At 27.6% G+C, this 24,126-nt stretch overlaps 3 protein-coding genes across 5 annotated transcripts; 2 read left to right on the forward strand and 1 right to left on the reverse strand.

The window, feature by feature from the left end:
• The first annotated feature begins 1,693 nt into the window (after window positions 1-1,693).
• On the forward strand, window positions 1,694-3,387 carry LOC127241543 (F-box protein At1g67340-like). Its single transcript, XM_051260663.1, has 3 exons — window positions 1,694-2,045; window positions 2,222-2,384; window positions 2,512-3,387. Exons 1-3 carry the CDS (start codon window positions 1,789-1,791, stop codon window positions 3,241-3,243), a joined length of 1,152 nt encoding a protein of 383 aa, XP_051116620.1. The 5' UTR covers window positions 1,694-1,788; the 3' UTR covers window positions 3,244-3,387.
• An 8,088-nt stretch (window positions 3,388-11,475) lies between these two features.
• Window positions 11,476-15,156, forward strand: LOC127241541 (uncharacterized). Its single transcript, XM_051260662.1, has 3 exons — window positions 11,476-11,577; window positions 13,091-13,390; window positions 14,742-15,156. The coding sequence occupies exon 2, from the start codon at window positions 13,097-13,099 to the stop codon at window positions 13,385-13,387; it is 291 nt and encodes a 96-aa protein (XP_051116619.1). The 5' UTR covers window positions 11,476-11,577; window positions 13,091-13,096; the 3' UTR covers window positions 13,388-13,390; window positions 14,742-15,156.
• Window positions 15,157-15,808: 652 nt separating this feature from the next.
• On the reverse strand, window positions 15,809-23,734 carry LOC127241535 (REF/SRPP-like protein At1g67360). Of its 3 annotated transcripts, XM_051260650.1 has the most exons (4): window positions 23,653-23,714; window positions 20,173-20,249; window positions 19,198-19,416; window positions 15,809-16,493 (listed from the first exon to the last, which is right to left on the reverse strand). In XM_051260650.1, exons 2-4 carry the CDS (start codon window positions 20,209-20,211, stop codon window positions 16,059-16,061), a joined length of 693 nt encoding a protein of 230 aa, XP_051116607.1. In that variant the 5' UTR covers window positions 20,212-20,249; window positions 23,653-23,714; the 3' UTR covers window positions 15,809-16,058. The 3 variants fall into 3 exon arrangements, with proteins under 3 accessions (XP_051116607.1, XP_051116608.1, XP_051116606.1); XM_051260651.1 differs by lacking the exon at window positions 20,173-20,249 and having other exon boundaries at window positions 23,653-23,734; XM_051260649.1 differs by lacking the exon at window positions 23,653-23,714 and having other exon boundaries at window positions 20,173-20,803.
• Window positions 23,735-24,126: the final 392 nt, after the last annotated feature.

The raw sequence follows: 24,126 nt of genomic DNA on the forward strand, positions 1-24,126 counted from the left end.
AGCAAGGGCATTTTAGTCATTTACATTCTACTTTATATTTACTTTCAATTAAATATTATTATTCCTTAATTCCCGTGTCTCGGAGGGAATATATTTTTGTCTTTTTATCTTGATTTGTATTATATCTTGATATAATAATTAATATTTAAAAATAAAAATACAAAAAATCAATGGTAACTTTGCAGCGGGACGGAGGAAGTATAATTTTTTACACGTAGATACACTCAAAGCTTTCTTATTTTTATCTTTAAAAATAAATGTTTTTTTTTTAATTTAAAATTTCTCATTTTTATAAAATTAATTTTAAATTAGTTATAAATAATAATTTATTTATTTGTATTATAGTATAAAATCTATTAGTATTAAAAGATGATTTTCATAATGTGATATATTTTATTAAGATATAATACTAAAATTATTTAAAATACAAATAATATTATTTATATAAATATAATAAAATAATATCATAATTTATTATTACTAATTTAATAATCTATATCATTTAAAATACTGTGTCTCATCTTACCCGCGACCAAAGAAAGTACAATTCTAAAAAGAAAAAAAAAAGTAAAGAGACCAATGATATGTGTTTATTTGGGGTTTGAATTTTTTATTAGAATTTTAATAGTAAAAATTACTGTTATATAATTATATAAATAGGTATTGATATGATATTTTAAATATAAAATTAATTTTTAGTATAATACTCATTCCGTTCCATATAATTTATCTATTTTTCTATTTTGGTATATCTCATAACAAAGTAACATATACAATGTGTTGTTTATAGTAATATTATGTGCTATCTAATAACACACGATGTGCTGTTCAGTATTGTAGCCGTCATTGGTAACAAAATATATATATTTTTTTAGTAATTGTAATGTGTTGTTTATAGTAATATTATGTGCTATCTAATAACACACGATGTGCTGTTCAGCACTGTAGCCGTCGTTGGTAACAAAAAATATATATTTTTTTAGTAATTGTACTTTCTATTAACATTAAAAATATATTTATAATTTATAATAATATATTACATAAATATCATTACATTTATATCACATGATTTATTTTAGTTTTTTCTATTTTATTCATATTACACCATAATATAATACTCCCTCCGTCCCAAAGTATAGTCTTACTGTAAAAAGTAGTAACAATTGTGTAATAATAATGAAAAAGTAGGGATAGTTTTATGGTGATATGGTTATTTATGAAAATGAGACTATTATTTTCAGACGTACAAAAATGGTAAACAAGACTATTGTATTAGGACGGATTAAGTACTAATATTTTTAAAACTTTGTGAAAAAACAAATGAATAAATAGATAAAAAACGAAGAAAATAAAAAATAAAATTTTAATTCGACATTTTGGAGAATTTTTTTTAATAAATAAGTAAAAATACGTAAAAATATAAAAGCACACACCATAAATTAATATTTTAATATATCTTTATTATTAGAAAAGAAAAAAATAGAGAGGACGGATGTTGGGATCTGGTCAACGTAGTTTGACCACGCAATTAAGCATTAAAAAAATGAAAAGGAAAAAGAAAGTGAAACCGCATGAGGGTATTTCAGTAATTAAATATATATAAATAATTTCGAAATATTTATTTTAATTATTATCAGTTATTACTGGCGTCGCTTGCCTTCTTCTCACGTCCTTCTCGCCTTTATATACAAGTCTGCTCGTTTCGCGTTCCCTACTTCTTTATCCATTCACTCTCTCTGCATCTGCGGTTACACAAAACCAAAATATTCAATCAATTCTGTGTGGATAATGAGAACCAGGAGAGGTCTGTGTTATTCCAGAGATATGGACGAGTTTTGCGGCGAAGAGATCAGCTGCAATGGACGGAAGAGGAGGAAAGTCGCCGGAGAAGTGGTTGATTGCAGTAAGAGGACGAGATTTGCGCCGGACGCCGGTGGAGAGCGTGATTTCTTCGATGATTTGCCTGACGATCTCGTGCTTTGTATTTTGTGTAAACTTAGCTCCACCGCTGGATGTCCGGCGGATTTCGTCAATGTTTTGATGACGTATGGTTTTTGTTTCACTTTTTTTTTGCTTTGGATTTGTTTTTGGTTTAACTTGAGGATTTTTTTACGGTTTTGGATTTTGATTTGGTTGAGAAATAGTTTGTCTTCTCTTTTGAGTGGTTTGTTAATTTGAATGTGGAGTTGATTCAGTTTTTTGGCTTTTTTTTGATGTGTAGATGCAAGAGATTTAATGGATTAGGTCTCAATTCTCTGGTGCTATCCAAAGCTTCGCGAAGGATGTTCGCAGTGAAAGCCAGAAATTGGTCGGATTCCGCTCACCGCTTTCTGAAGCTCTGCGCCGACGTCGGCAATGTCGAAGCCTGCTACACTCTAGGCATGGTGTGTATTCTCTACAAATTTTTAATTTCCTAAAAACTCGTAAACAATTGCAAATAGCCACAAATTTTTCAAATCCGCGCTTCATTGTAGGAAATTGTTTGTTATTGATTGCTGTTTCTGGCCACAGATTCGATTCTACTGTTTACAAAACCGAGGAAGCGGAGTATCGTTTATGGCGAAGGCGGCGATTGAATCGCACGCGCCGGCGCTGTACTCACTAGCCATAATCCAGTTCAACGGCAGTGGCGGCACGAAAAACGATAAGGATCTACGCGCCGGCGTCGCGTTGTGCGCACGCGCCGCCTTCCTCGGCCACGTCGACGCTCTCCGCGAGCTCGGCCACTGCCTACAAGACGGTTACGGCGTGAAGCGCAACGTCACCGAAGGCCGCCGCTTCTTAATCCAAGCCAACGCGCGTGAGTTGGCCGCCGTCCTCGTCGCCTGTCCGTCGGCGGCGGTGCCACGGTCGTGGCTGACGTGGAATCCCCACCGCCACGCCGCCGCCGACGGCGGCGGCTGCCCGCTGTTGAGCGATTTCGGGTGTAATGTGCCGTCGCCGGCGCCCCACCCGGCGAACCAGTTCCTATCCGACTGGTATTCCGGTCGGACCGGCTCCAACCCGGGTTCGGAGCTCCGGCTCTGTTCCCACTCGGGTTGCGGCAGACCGGAGACACGTCGGCATGAATTCCGGCGGTGTTCGGTGTGCGGAGCAGTGAATTATTGCTCACGTGCCTGTCAGGCGCTGGATTGGAAGCTGCGCCATAAGGTTGAGTGCTCACCCGTGGAAAGATGGGCTAACGGTAACGTTAACGACGTTAACGCTAACGGCGACGTGGACGAGGTGATGGAGGATAGTTAGCGGTGCTCCAAAAATAACCGAAATTTTGTCTAATTAAAAAAGAAAAAGAAAAAAAAATAATATATATATATATATATATAGTCTGTAATGTAATATTTATTGGGTTTTTTTTTTTTTTAAATTTTATTTTGAAAAAAAATTAAATTAATATATATAATGAATGATGTGGTGTGGTGACCAAATGATAAGGGAGGGTTGATGTTGTTGGAGTGAATATAAATAGAATTATGAATTGTCACATGAAATGTGGGGGCATTGTGGAGTCACAGTCATGATTTTCTTGGAGAGAAAGTGAGGCATTGATTCAAAGTGTTGGTAAATATGATGCAAAGGGTGTGCCACTACATTAGTACATTTCATAAAAGCAATCTCAATTTTCAATATTTATTAACTTAATTTAATTATTTTGTGTACTACTACAACACAACACAGCACATTCATTAGGTGAGATTGATTGACACAATAATGTATATATATATATATATATTGTGTGTGCATAATTAACCAACCACATTATATGCTTGAAATTTGGACTATGGTTTTCCATATGGCTTAACTTTAGGGTAAAGACTGAAGAGAGAAGATAACTATCACATTAGAATTAGAATTAAATTAAATTATATTTGTCCCTTCGATTCAACGATCCATTTACTTTATTTTTTAATATTAATTATTTTTCTTCGCTTTTTAACAAATTATTTATTTTTTAATTTTTTATTTTATTTAATAGTTGCACTATCTATTAATGTTACAAATATTTTTTTAATTTACAATATGTTACAAAAATTTTATTATTTTAATATACTAATAAAGTTTTAGTTATTTTTATTTTTATTTCTAATACATTTCAATATAATACTAATATTTTTTAAACACTTGTAATAATCAGATAAACATATATGGGACTAAGAGAGTATTATATAAAATTATAATACAAATAAATAAAAAAATTATATTAATATCTTATAATATTATAATATATAATATATTTGTAAAAAAAATTATATAATAAAAAAATATTTTTACTGTCAAATAAATGACAGCAAAAAAAATAATAAATGTATGTGTGTGGGTAATTATGATTATGAATAATTATTGGTTCTTTGACCATATTTTTGTAAAGGAAGCAGCTTTTTAATGGTATTTAATCACTGGTAAATTAATTAAATTACAGCTTTTTATGCAAGGTTGGTTTAAATTTTAGAATCAGGCTTTGGAAATTTGTAAGGCATTCCATGTGTGATGCCCAAGTTTTTATGTTATCTCTTTCACCATTTTCAATTAAATTGGAACCTGTCTAGAAAATAAAAACACATTATTATTATTATTATTATTATTATTATTATTATTATTATTATTATTATTATTGTTACTATTCCTCCGTCCTATGATTAGTTATCTATTTATTTTTTACACAAAATTTTAGAAATATTAGTATTATATTAAGATGTAAGTAAGAATAAAGTATAAATAACTAAAATAATCTTATTAGTATGTGTGATATAAAAGTAATGACATTTATGTAATATTGTAAGTTATAAGGGTATTTGTAATATTAGGTAGATAGTACAATTACTAAAAAAAAAAATTGATACTTTGTTATGAGGTAGACTAAAATGAAAAAAATGAATATTTTGTTATGAGACGGAGGGAGTATTATTATTATTATTATTATTATTAATTATTTCAGTTAAATTGGAACCTGTCTAGAAATAAAAATATATTTCATTGGTCTTTTTAACTATTTAGTTATTTTTTCATTTTGATATGTTCTATGACAAAGCATATATTTCTTTTTTTTTTTTATTTTTAAGTAATTGAACTATCTACTTAATATTATAAATACCCTTCTAATTTAAATATATTACACAAATGACACTATCTTTATATTATCATTCAATACCAATAAGGTTAATTTAGTTTTTTACTTTTATTTCTATTAAATTATAATATAATATTCCATTTGTTCCATTGAAAAGTTACAATTTTTCATTTTCGTCCATCCCAAAACAAGGTTATCATTTTCTAATTTAGTAATTGTACTATCTACTTAACATAATAAATACCCTTTCCACTTACAATATATTACACAAATGCCATTACTTTTATATTACCCCTTACTAATAAGGGTATTTTTGCCTTTTTATTACAATCCAATATAATACTAATATTAAAAAATCTACATGCTAAAAACAAACGCCACCCTTCCAACGAGACGGAGAGAGTACTAATGTTTTTAAAATTCCAAACAAAAATATTTCCTCCGTCCCAAAAGAAGTGTCTTATTGAGAGTTGAGATGAGAATTAAGGAATAATAGTACTTAATTAAAAGTGAGTATAAAGTAGAATATAAATGACTAAAATGCCCTTACTTTTTGAATGATTTTAAATAGTATGTTAGAGTAATAATTAGGGGTAGTATGGAAAAGTATGAATAATTTTGTTATAAAGTAGGGACCACGACTACTAAATAAGGAAACAAGACAATTGTTTTGGGACGGACGAAAATGGAAAAACAAAACAAATCTTTTGAGACGGATTTACTCCCTTCATCCCATAACAAAATATCAATTTTTTTTTTTTAGTAATTGTGCTATCTACTTAACATTACATATATCATTCTCATTTACAATATACTACACAAATATCATTACCTTTATATCATACAATACTAATAAAGTTAATTTAGTCTTTTTATTTTTATTTTTATTATATTTAATATAATACTAATATTTTTAAAACTTCGTATAAAAAATAAATAAATATATAAATATAGGACGATGGGAGTCGATAAATACGAGACGGAGTGAATATTATTATTATTATTATTCCAATTAAATTGAACCTGTCTAGAAATTAAAACATATTATTATTATTATTATTATTATTATTATTATTATTATTGTAGAGAGACAGCTGGGGTGGATGGGTAATTTACGTAAATAGAAAGATTGTATGTAAGTGGTAAAATTAATATGCACCCCAAAAAAAGGCAAGAAAGTAAATGGTAAATAGGGTGAGACAAAGAGGATCCTAAGTACTAATAGTGACTCAGTTACAATCACTACTGTTCATCTTTTTATTTTATTTTATTTTATTTTTATAATATTATTTTTTGTTTTGTTTTTCCCATAATGTTTGGTCAAATAATGTCAGGGGTTGTAAGAAATTGACCAAACCACAACAAGAAAATAATAATAATAATAATAAAAGATTGAAAATAAAATAAGAAATGGATTAATTAGAAAGGGGGTAAAGTTGAAGTTAGGAGACAAGTGCACTTTGTAAGTGGAGAATAATATTGGTGTGTGTCTCTTAGTTTAAGCCTTTTTTATTTTATTTATCAATAAAGAAAAGAATTGACAAAAACATTTGTGTATCTATATATATATATATATATATGGAATTGGAAAATGGTATCTAATTAAAATGGTGGGACTACAATTTTATTTTTTATTTTTTAAATCACCACTAGTTATCTAAATTCACATCATTGAACTTCACAAAGTTTCATTTTGTGGGCATCCTTATTAAATTAATCCCTGTTTTGGGCACGATATTTAAAAAATATTAATATTATATTTGTAATGGATAAAATGTAAGAATAAATGATTTTTTTTTTGTCCTTGTGAGTATATAAGTGTAGAAAGTAGTGACAATTGTGTAATAATGATGAAAAAGTAGAGATAGTTTTACGGTTATATGATTATTTATGAAAATAAGACTATTATTTTGAGACGGACAAAAGTGATAAACAAGACTATTATTGTATTGGAACGGAAAAAGTAGTATTTTTTGTAAGAATTATTACTATGTATTGTTAATTTATATTATATATTGTGTTGTGTTAATACATGATATACTGGCATTAAATAATGTTATGTGTTGTATAGAATATTATTATGTGATGTAAACACTTGTACTTCCTCCGTCCCATAACTAAATATTCATTTTCTTTTTGTGCGTAGTTTTAGAAATATTAATATTATATTTGGATATGGTAGGAATAAAGTAGAAATAACTAAAATAACCTTATTAGTATGTGTAATATAAAAGTAATGACATTTATGTAATATATTGTAAGTTGTAAGAGTATTTGTAATGTTAGGTAGATAATACGGTTACTAAAAAAAGAAATGAATACTTTGTTATGAGACAGACTAAAATGAAAAAATTGATACTTTGTTATGAGACGGAGGGAGTATAATGTTACCATTAAATCTTGTATTGATATCAGTTATGATATATTATGTGTGTACTTTTATCATATACTCCCTCGTCCATAAAAATTATATAGATAAATATGGGTACGAAGATTAACTACCCCTGTTTCATAAAAAGAGTACCATTAGTTTTTTGTTTGTAAATATTTGAATATGAATTATTATATCAATACGTAGTATAAATTAAAAAAAAAATATATCTATTTGTTTTTTGTAATACAAATACAATGATATTTGTAGAGTAAATTATATAAATATAAAAATATTTTTAACATTAAATACAATGACGTAAAGACAAATGGCACGCTTCTTACGGAATAAAAATAAATATTATATTGTAAAAATATACTAGTACCATTATTATTTGTATGTTAAATAAAAGACAATACTATTATTAGTAGATAAAGTTTTTTATTACAAATTAAAAATATACTTCTGTTCATCCCAATACAATAGTCTTATTTATCATTTTTTTCCGTCTCAAACAATAATTTTATTTTCATAAATAACCATATCACCATAAAACCACCTCTAATTTTTTATTTTTATTACACAATTGTCACTATTTTTTACCCTAATACACTCACAAGCGCAAAAAAGTTTTTTATCCATACATTTTACCAACTACCAATATAATATCAATATTTTTTAAATCTTGTGCCCGATCTAATTAAGTATATAGTTGTGGGACGAAAGGAGTATAAATTTAATGGACAATAAAAAAATTATTTATATAAATTTGATAAACGGAGAAAATACTAATTGAACTACTCATAAAGTTTTTTTATTATAAATAAAAAAAAAAAAGTTTAATGGACAAAAACTAAATATGTATATAAATTTGATAGATGGAAAAAATACTAATTAAGCTTATCAACACAAATAAGTATGGTAACTGAAGCCTTGCTATATATTCAATATACATTGATATAAAATTCAAAATATAATTCAACATTTTAATAGGATTAAAAACACAATATAATACTCCCTCCCTCCTAAAAGATTTGTCTTATTTTTATATTTTTGTCCGTCCCAAAACAATTGTTTTGTTTCTTTATTTAGTAGTTGTGATCCCTATTTTATAACAAAATTATTCTTACTTTTTCATACTACTCCTAATTATTATTCTAACGTACTCTTTAAAATCCTTCAAAAAGCAAGGGCATTTTAGTCATTTATATTCTATTTTATACCCACTTTCAATTAAATACTATTATTCCTTAATTCCCGTGCCAACTCTCAATAAGACACTTCTTTTGGGACGGAGGGAGTACTAATAATTTCTCCGTCATATAACTATGTATCCATTTACTTTTTGTACGGAGTTTTAAAAATATTAATATTATATTGGGATATAGTATAAATAAAATAAAAATGACTAAAATAACTTTATTTGTGCGATATAAAAATAACGATATTTGTGTAATATATTAGAAGTTGTAAGATATTTGTAATATTGGTAGATAGTACATTTACTAAAAAAAAATACTTTATTATGAGACATGCCACAATAAAAAAAATAAATACTTCGTTACAGAGGGAGCAATAATAATAATAATAATAATAATAATAATAACAATGGAGGCAAATATTGATTGGTATGAGAGAATTATTAGAGACATTATTTAGAGTAAAGTATTTGGTGGAAATGGGCCGTACAAATTTAAATTATTGCCTAAATAAGAGCAGCACAATTCTTACCATTTCTTTAATGCATAATGTTTGCCCATGTTACTTACTAGTATTATTATTACCATTTATTTTATTTTATTTTATTATAATAAATAAATAATTAGTTGGACTATGACATGAAATCATCACTCACCCCTCACTTCATTACAAATTTATTTCTGTAAAATGGCTGGACACAATCTTTACTTTATTTCTAATATTTCCCACTTTCTTTACAATTTTTCACTTTTTTTTTTTTTTTTATATTATTTATTATCGTGTGAGAATTCACAGTTGTTATTTTTCGAATGTAATTCGAATAAACTTTCCATCGAATTTGTAAGCTAGACCACATTTGCTTTTAACTTTGTTTGGTTATGTTTTGGTGTGTTTGATGATAGCAAAAATTTAAATTAAAAAAATATATTTTTAATATAATGTAGATAAATGTTTTATTTAATATTTTAAATGAAAATTAAATTTTGATATAACATAAAAATATATACTTGATATTGTGTCATTTGGAAAGAAAAAATATAGTAGAAGTGAATAGTGAAAATGTGTGTTTAAAACACAACCAAACAAATTCAGATTGCGGTTTATTTTTCATAAAAAAGAAATTATTAAAATTATACTATTTTTTATTTTACAAAAATTAAGAGACCTTTTATTTTTTATTTAAAGGTTTGGATTTATATTTGGATTTGAGGTTATATAATACTCTGTCCGTTTACAAATTAATGTCCTACTTTATTATTTAAAATGTTCAACAATTATTATTATTATTTATTTTTATACACAAAATTTACTATTTTACTTTTATTTTATTTTATTTTTTATTATTATTTTTTTTATACACAAAGTAAATGACAAATTTGTCCACTCATAACAAAGAAAACCAATTACCAACAAAAATGTGTAAATTCAATTTGGACAATAGAAAATGAACCAAGATCAATAAAGATTAGAATTAAAATTATATTTAATACTTTTTTAGTTTTGAATATCGTGTCCATATTACTGTACATACAAAATTTTAAAAAAATATAATTAATAATATATTAGTAATTAATAATTATTATATAACTTTACATACCCCATTCGTCCCTTAACAATCTATCTATTTTTCTATTTTCGCCCGTCCCATGACAAAGTATCAATTTCTTTTTTTAATAATTGTAGTATATACCTAGCATTACATATACCCTTCCAATTTACAATATATTATACAAATGCCATTGACTTTGTATCATACAATATTAATAAGGGTAATTTGGTCTTTTTACTTTTATTTTTACTACATGTGCAACTGAAGTGCAATTCTGCCTTATTTGTTTGAACACGGCAATAATTTTGGTAGACTTAAGGGTGTGTTTGTTCGGGGGTTTGGATTTTGTGTTGAGATTTGAATAGTAAAAATTTTGAATTTGAATAGTTGTATGATGTGATATAATTAGATGTTGATGTGATGTTTTGAATGTAAAATTGATTTTTAGTATAATATAAAAAATAAAAAATAAGTGTTTGATTTAATGTTTTTCGGGAGAAAAAATAGGATGAACAGTGGAATTAAAATCCAATCCCCCAAACAAACACACCCTAATACTCTATCCTTAATTAATTTGTTTAATTAGCAGCCTAACATATAGGATTTCATTGAAGTTTTAAAGTTAAGTGTAACCGAATAAAATAATACTCTCTCTGAGGTGTTTTTTTAACTATAATCATCAAAGTTTAGGATGTATATAATTAGTAAATAATTAAAAATATATTAATAAAAATAATTATTGTATATATTATCTTCATCCGGCTCTAAGAGTCCCATTTACTTTTTTGCGTATTGATTTTTTAATATTAATTATTATATCAAAATGTAGTACAAATTAAAAAAATAATTGCAAAAAAATTTCCATTAGTGTATTATAATACTAATAGAAAGACATTTGTAAAAAAATAATCATACAAATATAAATATATTTTTAATATTAAGTACAATGAATCAAAGATTAAATGTGACTTTAAAGGTGCACTGGAAAAATATATATTTTTATTTAGAAGAACTATAAAATTATAAATTGCATCTGAGTTGAGAATAAAACCAAAAAGAATTTGCAAGATAATATTTTAAAAAATTATTAAATTTTAAAAAATATATTTTTAAAAAATAAAAAATATTTTTTTATATTAAAAATAGTGCAATATATAAAACAAAGAATCCGTATGTTTTGATTAATGGGCTTGTAGCCCGTATTATTATTATTAATATTGGGCTTTAAGTGGGCCGGTTCAGAGGATAAGTCTGGGTTTTGGCCCATTCTACAGCCTTTATATAGAAAATAGAACTCTACCTCACTCTTATATTTCATATAATCGAATACTTCTTCGAAATCGAGGAGTTTACTTGGTTTGACGAAAGCTTCGCTGAGGTCTGAGGCAACCGGTAAGATCATTCTGTAATCGCTTCAAATTTGTTTCCGATATCAATTTCATGTGATTTTGATCGAATTTATGATTTCGAATTTCATCTTTTTCCGAGGTGTCGATTTCTAGGGTTTATGATTTTATTAAATAAATCTTGAATGGGGATGGATTTGGGAATATCGATTTGTTGAAATATGTTCTTATGTTCCTTTTTTTCTTTTTTTCTTAAAAAAAATAAATAATAATTCACGGTTCCGCTTGGATCTACTGCTTAGAGTGCTCGAATGTAAAGGAAAAAACAAAAATCAATTTCGGAACTGGCATTGTCGTAAATGATGAGATTTTATGTTTGAAAATTGACGATTATTGAAGTGGTTTTTGCACCTTGGAAATCTTTATGCAGCGAAAGGTTTTTATTTTCTACTCTGATGTTACTGAGACGGAGGAAAAATATGTGCGTTTTTTTGGATCTGAAAATTTTTAAAAGAAAAAATTATGTTATAGATTTTATGTTTTAATCATAAAATAGGCAAATAAGAAAGCTGTGGCTTTGTTTACTTTGGCTTTCTATTTGTGTTTAAAGAATAGTTGAGGTCATGTTATGTGAGATGAAATCATAGTTTCTTTTGTTGTGTTTTTGGAATAATAAAATTTTGAATTGAAATTGTTATTTAAACCGAAATGAAGAAGTGTTTGATTTGATAGTTTGAATGAAAAATATTTTTTAAAGTAATATATTAAATATAAAATAACAAGGGCTAACCAGCACAGACGTAGTTGAAAACAATATATGTTATGTATATCATTAGCACATACTGCTAGTTATATACTCTCTTCGTCCAACGAGAAAGTATACAGTTGCTTTTACGTCATTGTATTTAGCATTAAAACTATTTTTATATTTGTATAATTTACTCCACCAATATCATTGTATTTGTATTATAAGAAACTAATAGAAGTATTTTTGTCATTTTCTCTTGATTTGTCCTACGTTTTGATATAAAAATTAATATTTAAAGGTCAATACGAAAAAACAATTGTATACTTTTTGGTTGGACGGAAGTAGTATTATGTAGTGTTAACATGTTATACGTGTTGAGATAACCATGGCATGTGCTATGAGAACTATTGTCATGTCATGTTAGTTCATATGCTATATTGTATTTATATTAACATAAGTTGTGTGTTGTATTTATATTGTCATGTCATGTTAGTTGTGTGTTCAGAAAATATATGATTGCGATATATTTTTGATAGAGAAAAAATAAATGGATAGTGAAAATAGTATGCTGAAAACACAACCAAACAGATCCTGTGACATTCTACGCACTTTTGGAAATTTTGGCATTAGTCACATGATATATTCAACATTTTATTATTCCCAGAACTCGAAAAGCCTTTGTGAATGAAAAATAATTGTTGAATTGTAACACACATCGATTGCATAGTGAAAAAGTGAAATTCAAAAGACAAACACACACACATATATATATGTATATCGTTTCCAACCGTTACTTTTTTTGTTGATTCAGGAAAAGATGGGGTTCATAATGGAGTTTGCGGAGAATCTTGTGCTACGTTTGATGGAGAATCCTGAGGAAAGGGATAGGCGATTTCGGGAGAAGGTGTATGAAAGAAAAGAGAGGTGTAAGAAGACCAAAGAAATGTGGAGCTTGCCTTTACGTCCCTATGGCTTCTGGACATTTGAACGACACAATGCACAGATATTTTGGGATCCTCAAATCAGCCAAGTTGACGGGCGCCGCGATCCGTATGACAATATCCTCCGCGAGTATTCTAAGCCGTCTGCTGACTCTGCTCCTAAATGACCGGTCAGCCTCCTAACCTCTGTTCTTTTGTGTTTTTGTTTTAATAGACTTTTTTTTTTATTTAAAATAATAGTTAGATTTGATATTTTTTAAAGGAGAACGAATGATCGAGTAGTAAAAAAAGAAACACAGAAGAGTGCAGCCATAATGGACAAAAACATATCGGTTACGGTTTTCCAGTATATATAATCACTCCAGAAAATAATTACGATTAGCATTTTAATTTTACATGCTGCTGAACTGTGTGTTTGTTTGTGGGTTTGCATTTTTGAATAGTAATATGTTGAATTTGAATAGTTATTTGATGTGATATAAATAAGTATTGATGCGGTGTTTTGAATGTAAAATAGATTTGTAGTATATAAAGAAAAAAAAGTAATGGTTTGATTTGATATTTTTGGAGAAAAAAAAAATCTGAATAGTCGAAATATGTGACAAAATTCACAAAAGAACACAACTACGTGTTTCTTATTTTTGCATTTGATGTTATTTTCTGCGTTTTTGTTTGTCGTAAATATGTTTACACGTTATTGATTCCTATTCGTTTAAGAACCCTAAAATATTTTGTCAATTAAATATCTTTTGGTCATTCTAATTATCGATTTTGATAGAATAATATGTGTGCACACGCACACACACACATATACATATATGTATTTTACAGTTCTGAAAGTTTCATTTGTTATCGACTTTTTCCTTTTAGGACACATCTTATTGTCTCTAATGGCTTTTAGCTTCTAATCAAAATTTTTTCTCACAAATCATCACATCAAATACTCAAATTTTTATTTTTTCCAAATATTTCAAAACTTAAATTTAAAGATTTTTCATTCCGATCCGACCATAAATATTTTTTTGCAATGTTTCTGTAAGCATGCTTCCACAATTGTGAATCTCGATTCTATTTTGACTCATCTCCACTCTCCAATATCCTTCATCAGGCCTAGTCAAGTTCTTATAGATCAAATAGTGAGATCAAATAGTTCGACCCTAGGTGTGTGTGTGTGTTCTTAAATCTAACACCATTCTTAATATGAAAATCACAGTAAAAATTCTCAGGAAACACTTTATTTTAATGATTCGGTATTTTATAGTGTCGCGTTGCACAAGGGGCTGCCCATGTTATAGATATAAGTTGCTATTGGTTATGATTTATGCGAAGCTTTTGCTAAACTATTGTTGTGCTAGCTGTCTGTGTTTCATGATGTTAGAGTGTCATTGTCCCGGAAAAAAAAAAAAACCAATGACGTTTAAATTCAGTACAGTGCTGTATCTTCTGCTCATCGTATAGGTTTGGATTAAGTACTAAATATGATGAATGGATTAAGTGACTCGATTCTATGTTTTTGTACAGGAGAAACGCCGTTATGTCTTGAAACTGCTCTGCGACTCGCTTTAATAAGTACACCATGTCAAAAAAATGATTTATGTGCATTGGTTTCGACTGCATGCTTTGCCTTGCTATACCGTTACATATATATATTCTAGACTTTATTTCTAATCGATGACAAGTGTGCGATGTTGTACAATTTGCCATAAGTTTTCGAGTAATTCTTTCGGAATCGACTAAATAAGACACTTCTCACGCATCACTAGAGCACGCAACCGTACCGTTAGGATCAAGATTATAGATACACGAGAGAGGTTACGGTGCTGATAAGAACAAATCATCGGCACATAAAAAATATGCCGATAACCTGTAGTTTCAATTAATTCATATTTCGTATAAGAATCAATGGTATTTTGTGCTGCCCATTATATTTGTATTATATTTCAATTTGTGCTTTTTCTTTTTTTATTTGTCATTTAAAAGTATTTTTGTTTTTCTTTAATGAAAAAATTATACTTCCTCCGTCCAACCCGTCCCACCGAAATTGAATAATTTGATTAGGGACACTGTATTTAAGGTAAGGTAAGGATGTTTAATTAATTAATAATAATTAGTTATGATATTATTTTTTATATAATTAATACTAATATTTATAGTTTGAAAGTAAATTTAATACATATGATTAAAAAAATTAAAATATATTTGTTTATTTATAATTAACATAAATTAATTTTATAAAAATATTTATTTTTTTTTAGGAGAGAAATAAAAATAAAAGGGTTTTGAGTGAGTTCTATTAATTAAGTTGATTTATATTTGTTAAATATGTTTAGATTTAATAATTTTTACCAAAAATAGAAATGTATCCATTGTTACGGGACATACAAAAATGGAAATAGTGTCAATCGTGGTGGGAGTATTAAGAAATAATATCTTATTAGTTAGTGGAAGTATTTATTATGTTATATATTTATAATTTAGGTAAAAATTAAATGTATTTTGCTATTAATGTATAATTATTTTTACTAAAATGAATGAATACTTTTAAGTGAGACAAAAAAAATAGTAAAAAATATATTTTGAACCGAGACTGTAGGAATAATACTCTTTCTACTTTTTTATTATAAAAGTAAATGGTAATAAATAATACACTCTTACATTGAAATTCGTATCTAAAAGTTTGAGCATATTCTTAGATGACAGAAAATACTATAAATCTTATTCTATTTGTTGTCGTGTGTGCCTTTTTTTGTTGTCTAGTGTGCTAAGTTAATTCAGCATAGTAACTATCGCCATATAGATACATATATATATACATCGGCGGCCACCGGGTAAGGCTACCTATGCATTGCCGGATCCATTATCCGGCGAGGCACCGGTGCCGGATTCCACTTGCTTGTAAGCATCGGCCACTTCATCGACGGGCACCAACGGGACATACTTGAACATTTGGAACCCTTTTCCGGCCATGTCTTTAACCAAATTATTGTACTTGTTCGACAAATTTGCTGCGGCCGGAATAGCCATCTCGGCCAACCCTTGCAATGCCGGCTGCTGATTGGCTTTGTGCGCGACTGCGGCCAATTGCCCGATGGCGATGTCCTTGGATATTTTACCTGCTTGAGCTATGGCAGCTAAAGGACCGCCGGCCTTGGCTTCTCCGGCCAAGTCTAGCGCGACCTTGGACGCTTTTCCGGCGAGTTGTGTAGCCGTCCCGGCAATTGCCTTGACGGCGGGCGGTGTGAGCTCGTCGAGCTTTTGGGCTGCTGCATCTACCTGAGGTAGAGCAATATAACTTAGGGGTGAGCATTCGGATTTTCGGTTCGGATTTTGCCAAAATCCGAACCAATCAGAAAATTCGAAATTTTTGAAAAAATCAATCTGAATTGAAATAATCGAAATCAGAAATTCGAATCAAACTGAAAAATTCGAAATCCTAAATATTTTTAATTATTTTTCTAATTTGTAAATTTCTTTTATATTTTATTATTATTTTATAATATTATATATAATATATAAAAATTTAATATATTAAAATATAATTAATAATTTTGAATTTTTTTTTTATATTAAAATATAATATTTTCTAATAAAATATTAAATATATAATAAAAAATAAATTAAAATATTATATTTCAGATTGGTTCGGATTTCAAATATACCGATCCGAAAATCCGAATTTGTCAAAAATTCAATCCGAAACTATCCGGAAATCCAAACCAAATTTTAAATTTCGGTTTGGTTTGGATCAAATTTTCAAATTTCGAATATTTTGCTCACCCCTAATAGAACTTGTATTATCGAGAATATGAATAAATTTGGCTGTTCAGTGTTAGTTAATATTGTGCTGACGATACATATAAAATATGATTTGAGTGTTAGTTAGTACAGTGCTGACGATACATATAAAATATGATTTGACAACACCTGAAGTATAAATAGACAATATATGACGATACATATAAAATATGATTTGACAACACCTGAAGTATAAATAGCCAATATATGACAATACTTAATGTGATAATATAAATAAGTTTTGAAAGAAAATTTATTGAAGTTATAGTCCGTTGGCATTATATTTTTATTTATATCTATATATATATATATTTCTAAATCTAAGGTTATCTTCTTTTTCTTGGGTAATTTTAAAATTTTTTACTATATTAATTATTTTTTTTAAAATCAAATCTTATGTTAATATTTATTTTTGTATTATATTAAAAATTTTAATTTAATATATTAATATTAATATATTTTTATATAATATTAAATAATTATTTAAATTTAAAATTTTATTATTAAAAAATTTAAATAAAAAATCTTTATTTTCTTTCTATTTTATTTATTAAACAAATAAATATATTTATATTTATTATCATGTTTTTTTAATAAAACAAGCTTAAGCTAATTATGTATAGATTTATTTGTATTATAAATAATTTTATATTTTATGAAATTGTATACTCCCTTCGTCCCAGAAATATAGTCGGGTTGGATATAAGATTTAAAGAATATTGATATTATATTGGTATTTGGTAAAAAATATGGATAAAAAACTTTTTTTGCCCTTGTTAAGTGTATTAGAGTAAAAAGTAGTGACAATTGTGTAATAAAAATGAAAAAGTACGGGTAGTTTTATGGTGATATAATTATCTATAAAAATAAGACTATTGTTTTGGGACGGACAACAATGATAAACAAGACTATTATATTGTGACATATGTGTAATATTTAAAACACTTCACTGTACATTCTAATCTAATTTTTTGCGCCAAAAACCAATTGTTAGCATTATTATCTTATCTAATTTATATAAAATATCATATTTAATAATTATTTCTAACTACAAAAACCAAAATTACTATTCTTTTTATAATTTTCTATAAACAATTTTTTTTTTGATAAACTGTTTTTTAGTCCCGTAACTGGACCCTTTATCATTTTAGTCCTATAACCAAAATTATTTTGTTTTAGTCCTCCGGCGTCGGAGACGCCCGCGTGGCTCGCCGGAAGTGACGTGTCCGCCAGGTGTCCCGCCAGGTCAGCGACACCTGACGGACACGTGGATTTATTTATTTTTTTCATTTTTTTAATTTTTTTTAATTGTACCAAATAAAAACAAAATACAAATAAAATTTAAAATAAATTAAAAATAAATTTTAAAAAAAATTTAAAAAAATGAAAAGAAAAATAAAAAATCCACACGTCACCTCCGGCGAGCCACGCGGGCATCTCCGGCGCCGGAGGACTAAAATAACGAAAAATTTTCACTTATGGGATTAGTTTGCGACATGCTCCACTTACGGGACTAAAATGATAATGGGGTTCAGTTACGAGATTAAAAAAACAGTTTTTTTTTATTTTTATTTTTATTTTTTTTCTTGCAAAATACTACCTAGATTCATTGTTTAAACATCAGCCTGTGAAATAACATAAAACACGAACCACACTATTTAACAACTTAGGGTTTAGTGTTGAGTATAGTCATTCATCACAATTATTATAATACAAGCTCAACATTTTGAATGAATTAACTAACTAGCCTTCATTTCTACAATATATAATATAATATTTTGCGAGAAAAAAAATAGGTTATTTTAAAATTTCTGCAAAATATTCTACTCCTCCCGTCACAATACAATAGTCCTGTTGATCATTTTTGTTCGTCCAAAAACAATAGTCTCATTTCCATAAATAATCATATCACTATAAAGTTACATTTACTTTTTCATTATAGTTACACAACTGCCACTATTTTTACACTAATACACTCATAAGGGCAAAAAAAGTCTTTTACTCGTACTTTTTACCCATTACCAATATAATATTAATATTCTTTAAATCCCGTGCCAAACACAACCCAAACTATAGTTTTTGGACGGAGGAAGTAACAGATAGCGAATTACCAAAGGTTGAGCAATCAAATTAACGAGGAAAAATATCGACAAGACCAAAGAAAAAGGATTATAAATGTTACCTTGTTATCGAAAAAAACTAGTAGATCGCCGGGACCGTCTTTGATTTTCTCGAAGACGGGCCCCACCACCGCCGTAACGGCGTTTTCGACCATGTCGATAGTCGATTTGAGCGAACAACACATCTTCACGACATTGTAGAGATTCGACACCAAACCGACGGCGTGAACAATCAGAATCCTAATGAACCCTAAGTACTTCAGTTGCGAGTTGCTCTTATTCTATAAAATAAAACCAAAAATACATACAATTAAAAAAAAATCACGAAAGTCATTAAAAACATACAAAATAATCAAATAATAATACCAATAAAAAATGAGGAACTAAAGATCGATGAGCTGTTTGATAATTAGCCGTTGGAGACTCAGATAGTTATTAATTATTAGCTAATTCAATTTGTTGGTTCAATTAATTGGGAATTCCAACGACAACATACTGTGGCTCTTTCTATGAGGGAGTTGGAATATGTTGCTGTAATCGAAGCCTTAAAAGAAGCATTACGGCTAAAGGTCTTTTAAATGAATTAAAATACTTGCGTAATGACATAATGGTTTTTTCGGATAGCCAATTGGGTATACAACTATGTAAAAATCTCATTTTTCATGATTGAACTAAAAACAAGATGTTCACTTTCATTTTATACGCGATGTAGTATCTAAAGGCCTAGTAAAATTAGAAAAGATATTTTTTTGAATATAATCCTCGGAACAAAAGTTTTATTGATTAAATTTTTTGATTTGTGTAGAAAACAATATACAGTAACACTTTTGATTACTGAACTTTGTGAAAAAGTTCGCAGGTATAAAAGAATGTAAGTAATGACTGTTTGGACAGTGATTACACTCAATAGTGCACAATCTCTGTGCCCAAAAGGTAGAGATTTGTGATATATTTTGAGTCATATGATTTATTAAGGTTCAGTAAACAACCGACTCGTCTAATCGGGGGTTTTAATATCACCCCTTGGATTGGCTTACATGTGATATATCTATGCTTCTGTTGACCGTTGGGCACATCGGTTCACTCGATACATTTCACGTGTTCTCCGGTGGATCTGTCAGGTGGAAATGAAGGTTCTCATTTCTCCTTTGATGCTTGACTTGCTCCATGGTCGATTGATGATTTGATTGTTCGATTTTTTTGTCCTTTCTTGTATATACACTGTATTTTTGTCCGCTTTGTAGATCGATTTAAAATCGATGATGTTTTCTTATATTGAGGTTTGGTTTAGCGTGTTAGTTGCGTTTCCGAGGCTTTTAGTTTGTAGTTTAGGTCTTGATTGTGTGTTCGTTGGTGATTTCGTTGGTATTATGGTAACCTGAGTTTGAATTGTGTTGCTCTGGAAATTAATGGGAGATTTTTTAAGTTTTCGTTAGATGTAAAAACAACTTTCGATCCTAATTTTTAGGATTACAGATATGTTACTTAATTTGATATTATCTATTTACATGTAAAATAATAATTTAAAATATTTATATTTATGAGACAGGCTACCTTGCAAATGTTCAATCTCCACCTTTAATTTTAAATTTAATTATTTTAATTAAACAAATACTTTAGTAATCAATTGTATTGATTATATTTGGCATAGCATAATATTTTATTTTTAAAAGATTCATTGTGTTCTTTGGTTCTTAATAATTTTTTTCTTAGAAGTTTTTTATTAGTTATAAAAATTGTTTAAGTATCATAGTATATTTATTTTTGTTATTTTTAAATTTATAAAAAAATAATTTATTTTTATTGAAAAAAATAAATAAATTAAACAAGTTTTATAAAAATAAAAAACATAAAATATCTTAAATTATAATTTTAATAAAATAAATAAATAAATAATTGATTAATCTTTATTTTTATAGTTTTTGAAGATAAATTATTATCTGATTTTTTATAAAAACTATAAAAATAAATGATTGATCAATTATTTATTTATTTATTTTATTCAAAAATATTATTTAAAATATTTTAAGTTTTTTATTTGTATAAACTTGTGTAATTTAGGTGTTTATTTATAGTCAAATATCAATTTTTGACAAGAAGAGTGTTTCGTGCAAACTTTACATTAACACGAGGTTTCACTCAATAAATAAAACATAAGATATTTTATGTATTTTTATTAAAACAAGAGCGGGTGTTATCAGTGGCAGATCAACTGATTTATTAAGTGGATGCACGATTATATATTAATAAATTATCACTACAATATTAAAAAAGTTAAATTACATTCATTTATACATTTTTATACCATGAAAACATTTAATTATATTATCGTTTCTAATAGAGTGAAATAAGAACAAACAAAGAATATTAGAGTTTTGATACGGAACAAAATATAATTAATTAAATTTTTGTTAAGAAAAAATAAATCAAAATAAGAGTATCCTTCAAATAATTATAGAATAAATTTTTATATAGAATTTAATATTTGGATATTTGAATAGAATGAAAACTAAATTAATAATTAGTATATATACATAAAAATTGAAGTATGGTGCTACGACCCACCTTGATAATGGTGGATCCGTCAATTGTTGTTATATAATTTAGGGTAAACTGTTTTTTTAGTCCCGTAACTGGACCCCGTTATCATTTTAGTCCCATAAGTGGAGCCTGTCGCAAACTAGTCCTATAAGTGAAAAATTTTCGCTGTTTTAGTCCTCCGGCGCTGGAGACGCCCGTTGGCTCAGCGGAGGTGACGTGTCCGCCAAGTGTCGTGTAAGGTCAGTGACACGTGGCAGACACGTGGATTTTTTTTATTATTATTATTTTTTAAAAATTTATTTTTAATTTTATTTGCGTTTTTTTTATTTGGTCCAATTAAAAAAAATTAAAAAAAATAAATAAATAAATTCACGTGACATGTCACCTACGGAGAGCCACGCGGGCGTCTCCGGCGCCGGAGGACTAAAACAGCGAAAATTTTTCACTTATGGGACTAATTTGCGATAGGCTCCACTTACGGGACTAAAATGATAAGGGGTTCCAATTACGGGACTAAAAAAACAGTTTACCCTATAATTTACCCAAAAAATTAATATAAAACAAAGAATTATGTACAGGGTTTGTTTGAATGTTACTCGAAATTAAATTGAAATGAAGTATTGATTTGAACTTTTATTTATATAATTTTTTAATACGATACTTTATAAAAAATATATATATATATCTTTATTAAAAAAATACATATAAAAAATAAATAGTGTTTTGAAAGGGTAAAAAAACAATCTCTATTAATTTTTTGATTATTTGTTTACAAACTTAAATAATTTTTTTCGAAAAGTTAATTTAACAAATATTTCATTTAGCTATTTCACTCCTAAGGAAAAACTGATAAATAAGGTAGAAGATGTTGGATGTGTTTCCATTGCATGGTTTGGGGTTTCACAATTTTTCCTTTTATTTATTTTTTAATTTAACAAAATAAAATCTATGGAAAAATTTGTACGATGGTAAAAAACTGCATCAAATTAATTATTTAATTATTTTCATAACTATAATTTAATAAAATTATTCGATATCGATGTTCTTTCATAAAAAAAATATATAAAATTTTATATAATAAAACTAAATACATAATAGTATAGTTGACATTTAAGGAATATTGATATTACATTGGTAGTTATTAAAAAGTAAGGATAAATGACTTTTTTGTCCTTGTGAATATATTAGTATAAAAAGTAGTGGTAATTGTGTAATAATAATAAAAAAGTATGGATAGTTTTATGGTGATATAATTATTTATGGAAATGAGACTATTGTTTTGAGACGGACAAAAATGATAAACAAGACTATTGTATTGGGACGGAGGGAGTAATATTTTATTTATAATTTAACGAAATTAATACTTAGATTGAATCTATAAATCTAAAAGAACTAGAATATGAAAGTGAAAGTCTGTATTGCAATAATAAGAATGCGTATATATTTATACTAATATACAAATCGTCTAAATAATGCAAAAAAAATCCTACAAAATCTCTTAAATAAGATAACTATCATAAATATAAATATATTGTTTCTAAATACTCCCTCCGTCCCATATCAAAATATCTATTTTTCCATTTTAATCCGTCCCATAACAAAGTATCCATTTTTTTTTTCAGTAATTGTACTATATACCTAACATTACAAATACCCTTACAACTTACAATATATTACACAAATGCCATTACCTTTGTATCATACATACTAATAAGGTTATTTTAGTCATTTCTACTTTATTCATACTATATTCCAATATAATACTAATATTTCTAAAATTACGTACAAAAAACAAATAGATATTTACTTTTGGAACGGAGTGAGTGTATGTTAACAAACACAAACGTTCGATTTTATTTTAAAATTCAAATTTAAACCTAATTTTTGTGAACTCTCTCCAAATTGATAAATGCATAAATAAAATCGATTGTGGATTAAAAAGATAAGAGGAGGATGGAAGATGAAGATACAGTTACCTGAGATTGAGAGGAAGCCATTTTAATTCTACTGTATGTACGGCCTTCTTCTTCTCTGATACTCTTGTATGTATATGTATATCTATATCTATCTATATCTATATATATATATATGAACGAGGAAAATCACCAGTTAAGTACGTGATAAAAGAAGGAAGATGAACGGTGGATATTAAGACACGTGTCGTCCTTTAGTAAATTAGAGGGTTTGGGTTTTTTTTTTTTTTTTACCACCTTCCTACAAAAATTATGATTTTATTTGAGTACAAGTAAAATTTAAGGAATATTGATATTATATTAATAGTTGGTAAAAAATATAATTAAAAGATTTTTTTGTTTTTGTGAGTGTATTAGTATAAAAAGTAGTGGCATTTATGTAATAATAATAAAAAAATATGGATAATTTTATGGTGATATGAATATTTATGGAAATGAGACTATTATTTTGGGACGGATAAAAATAATAAATAAGAC

Source organism: Andrographis paniculata, unplaced genomic scaffold (assembly GCF_009805555.1).
Source record: "Andrographis paniculata isolate CXL003 unplaced genomic scaffold, ASM980555v1 Contig82END, whole genome shotgun sequence".
In the NCBI taxonomy this organism is placed as follows: Eukaryota; Viridiplantae; Streptophyta; class Magnoliopsida; order Lamiales; family Acanthaceae; genus Andrographis; species Andrographis paniculata.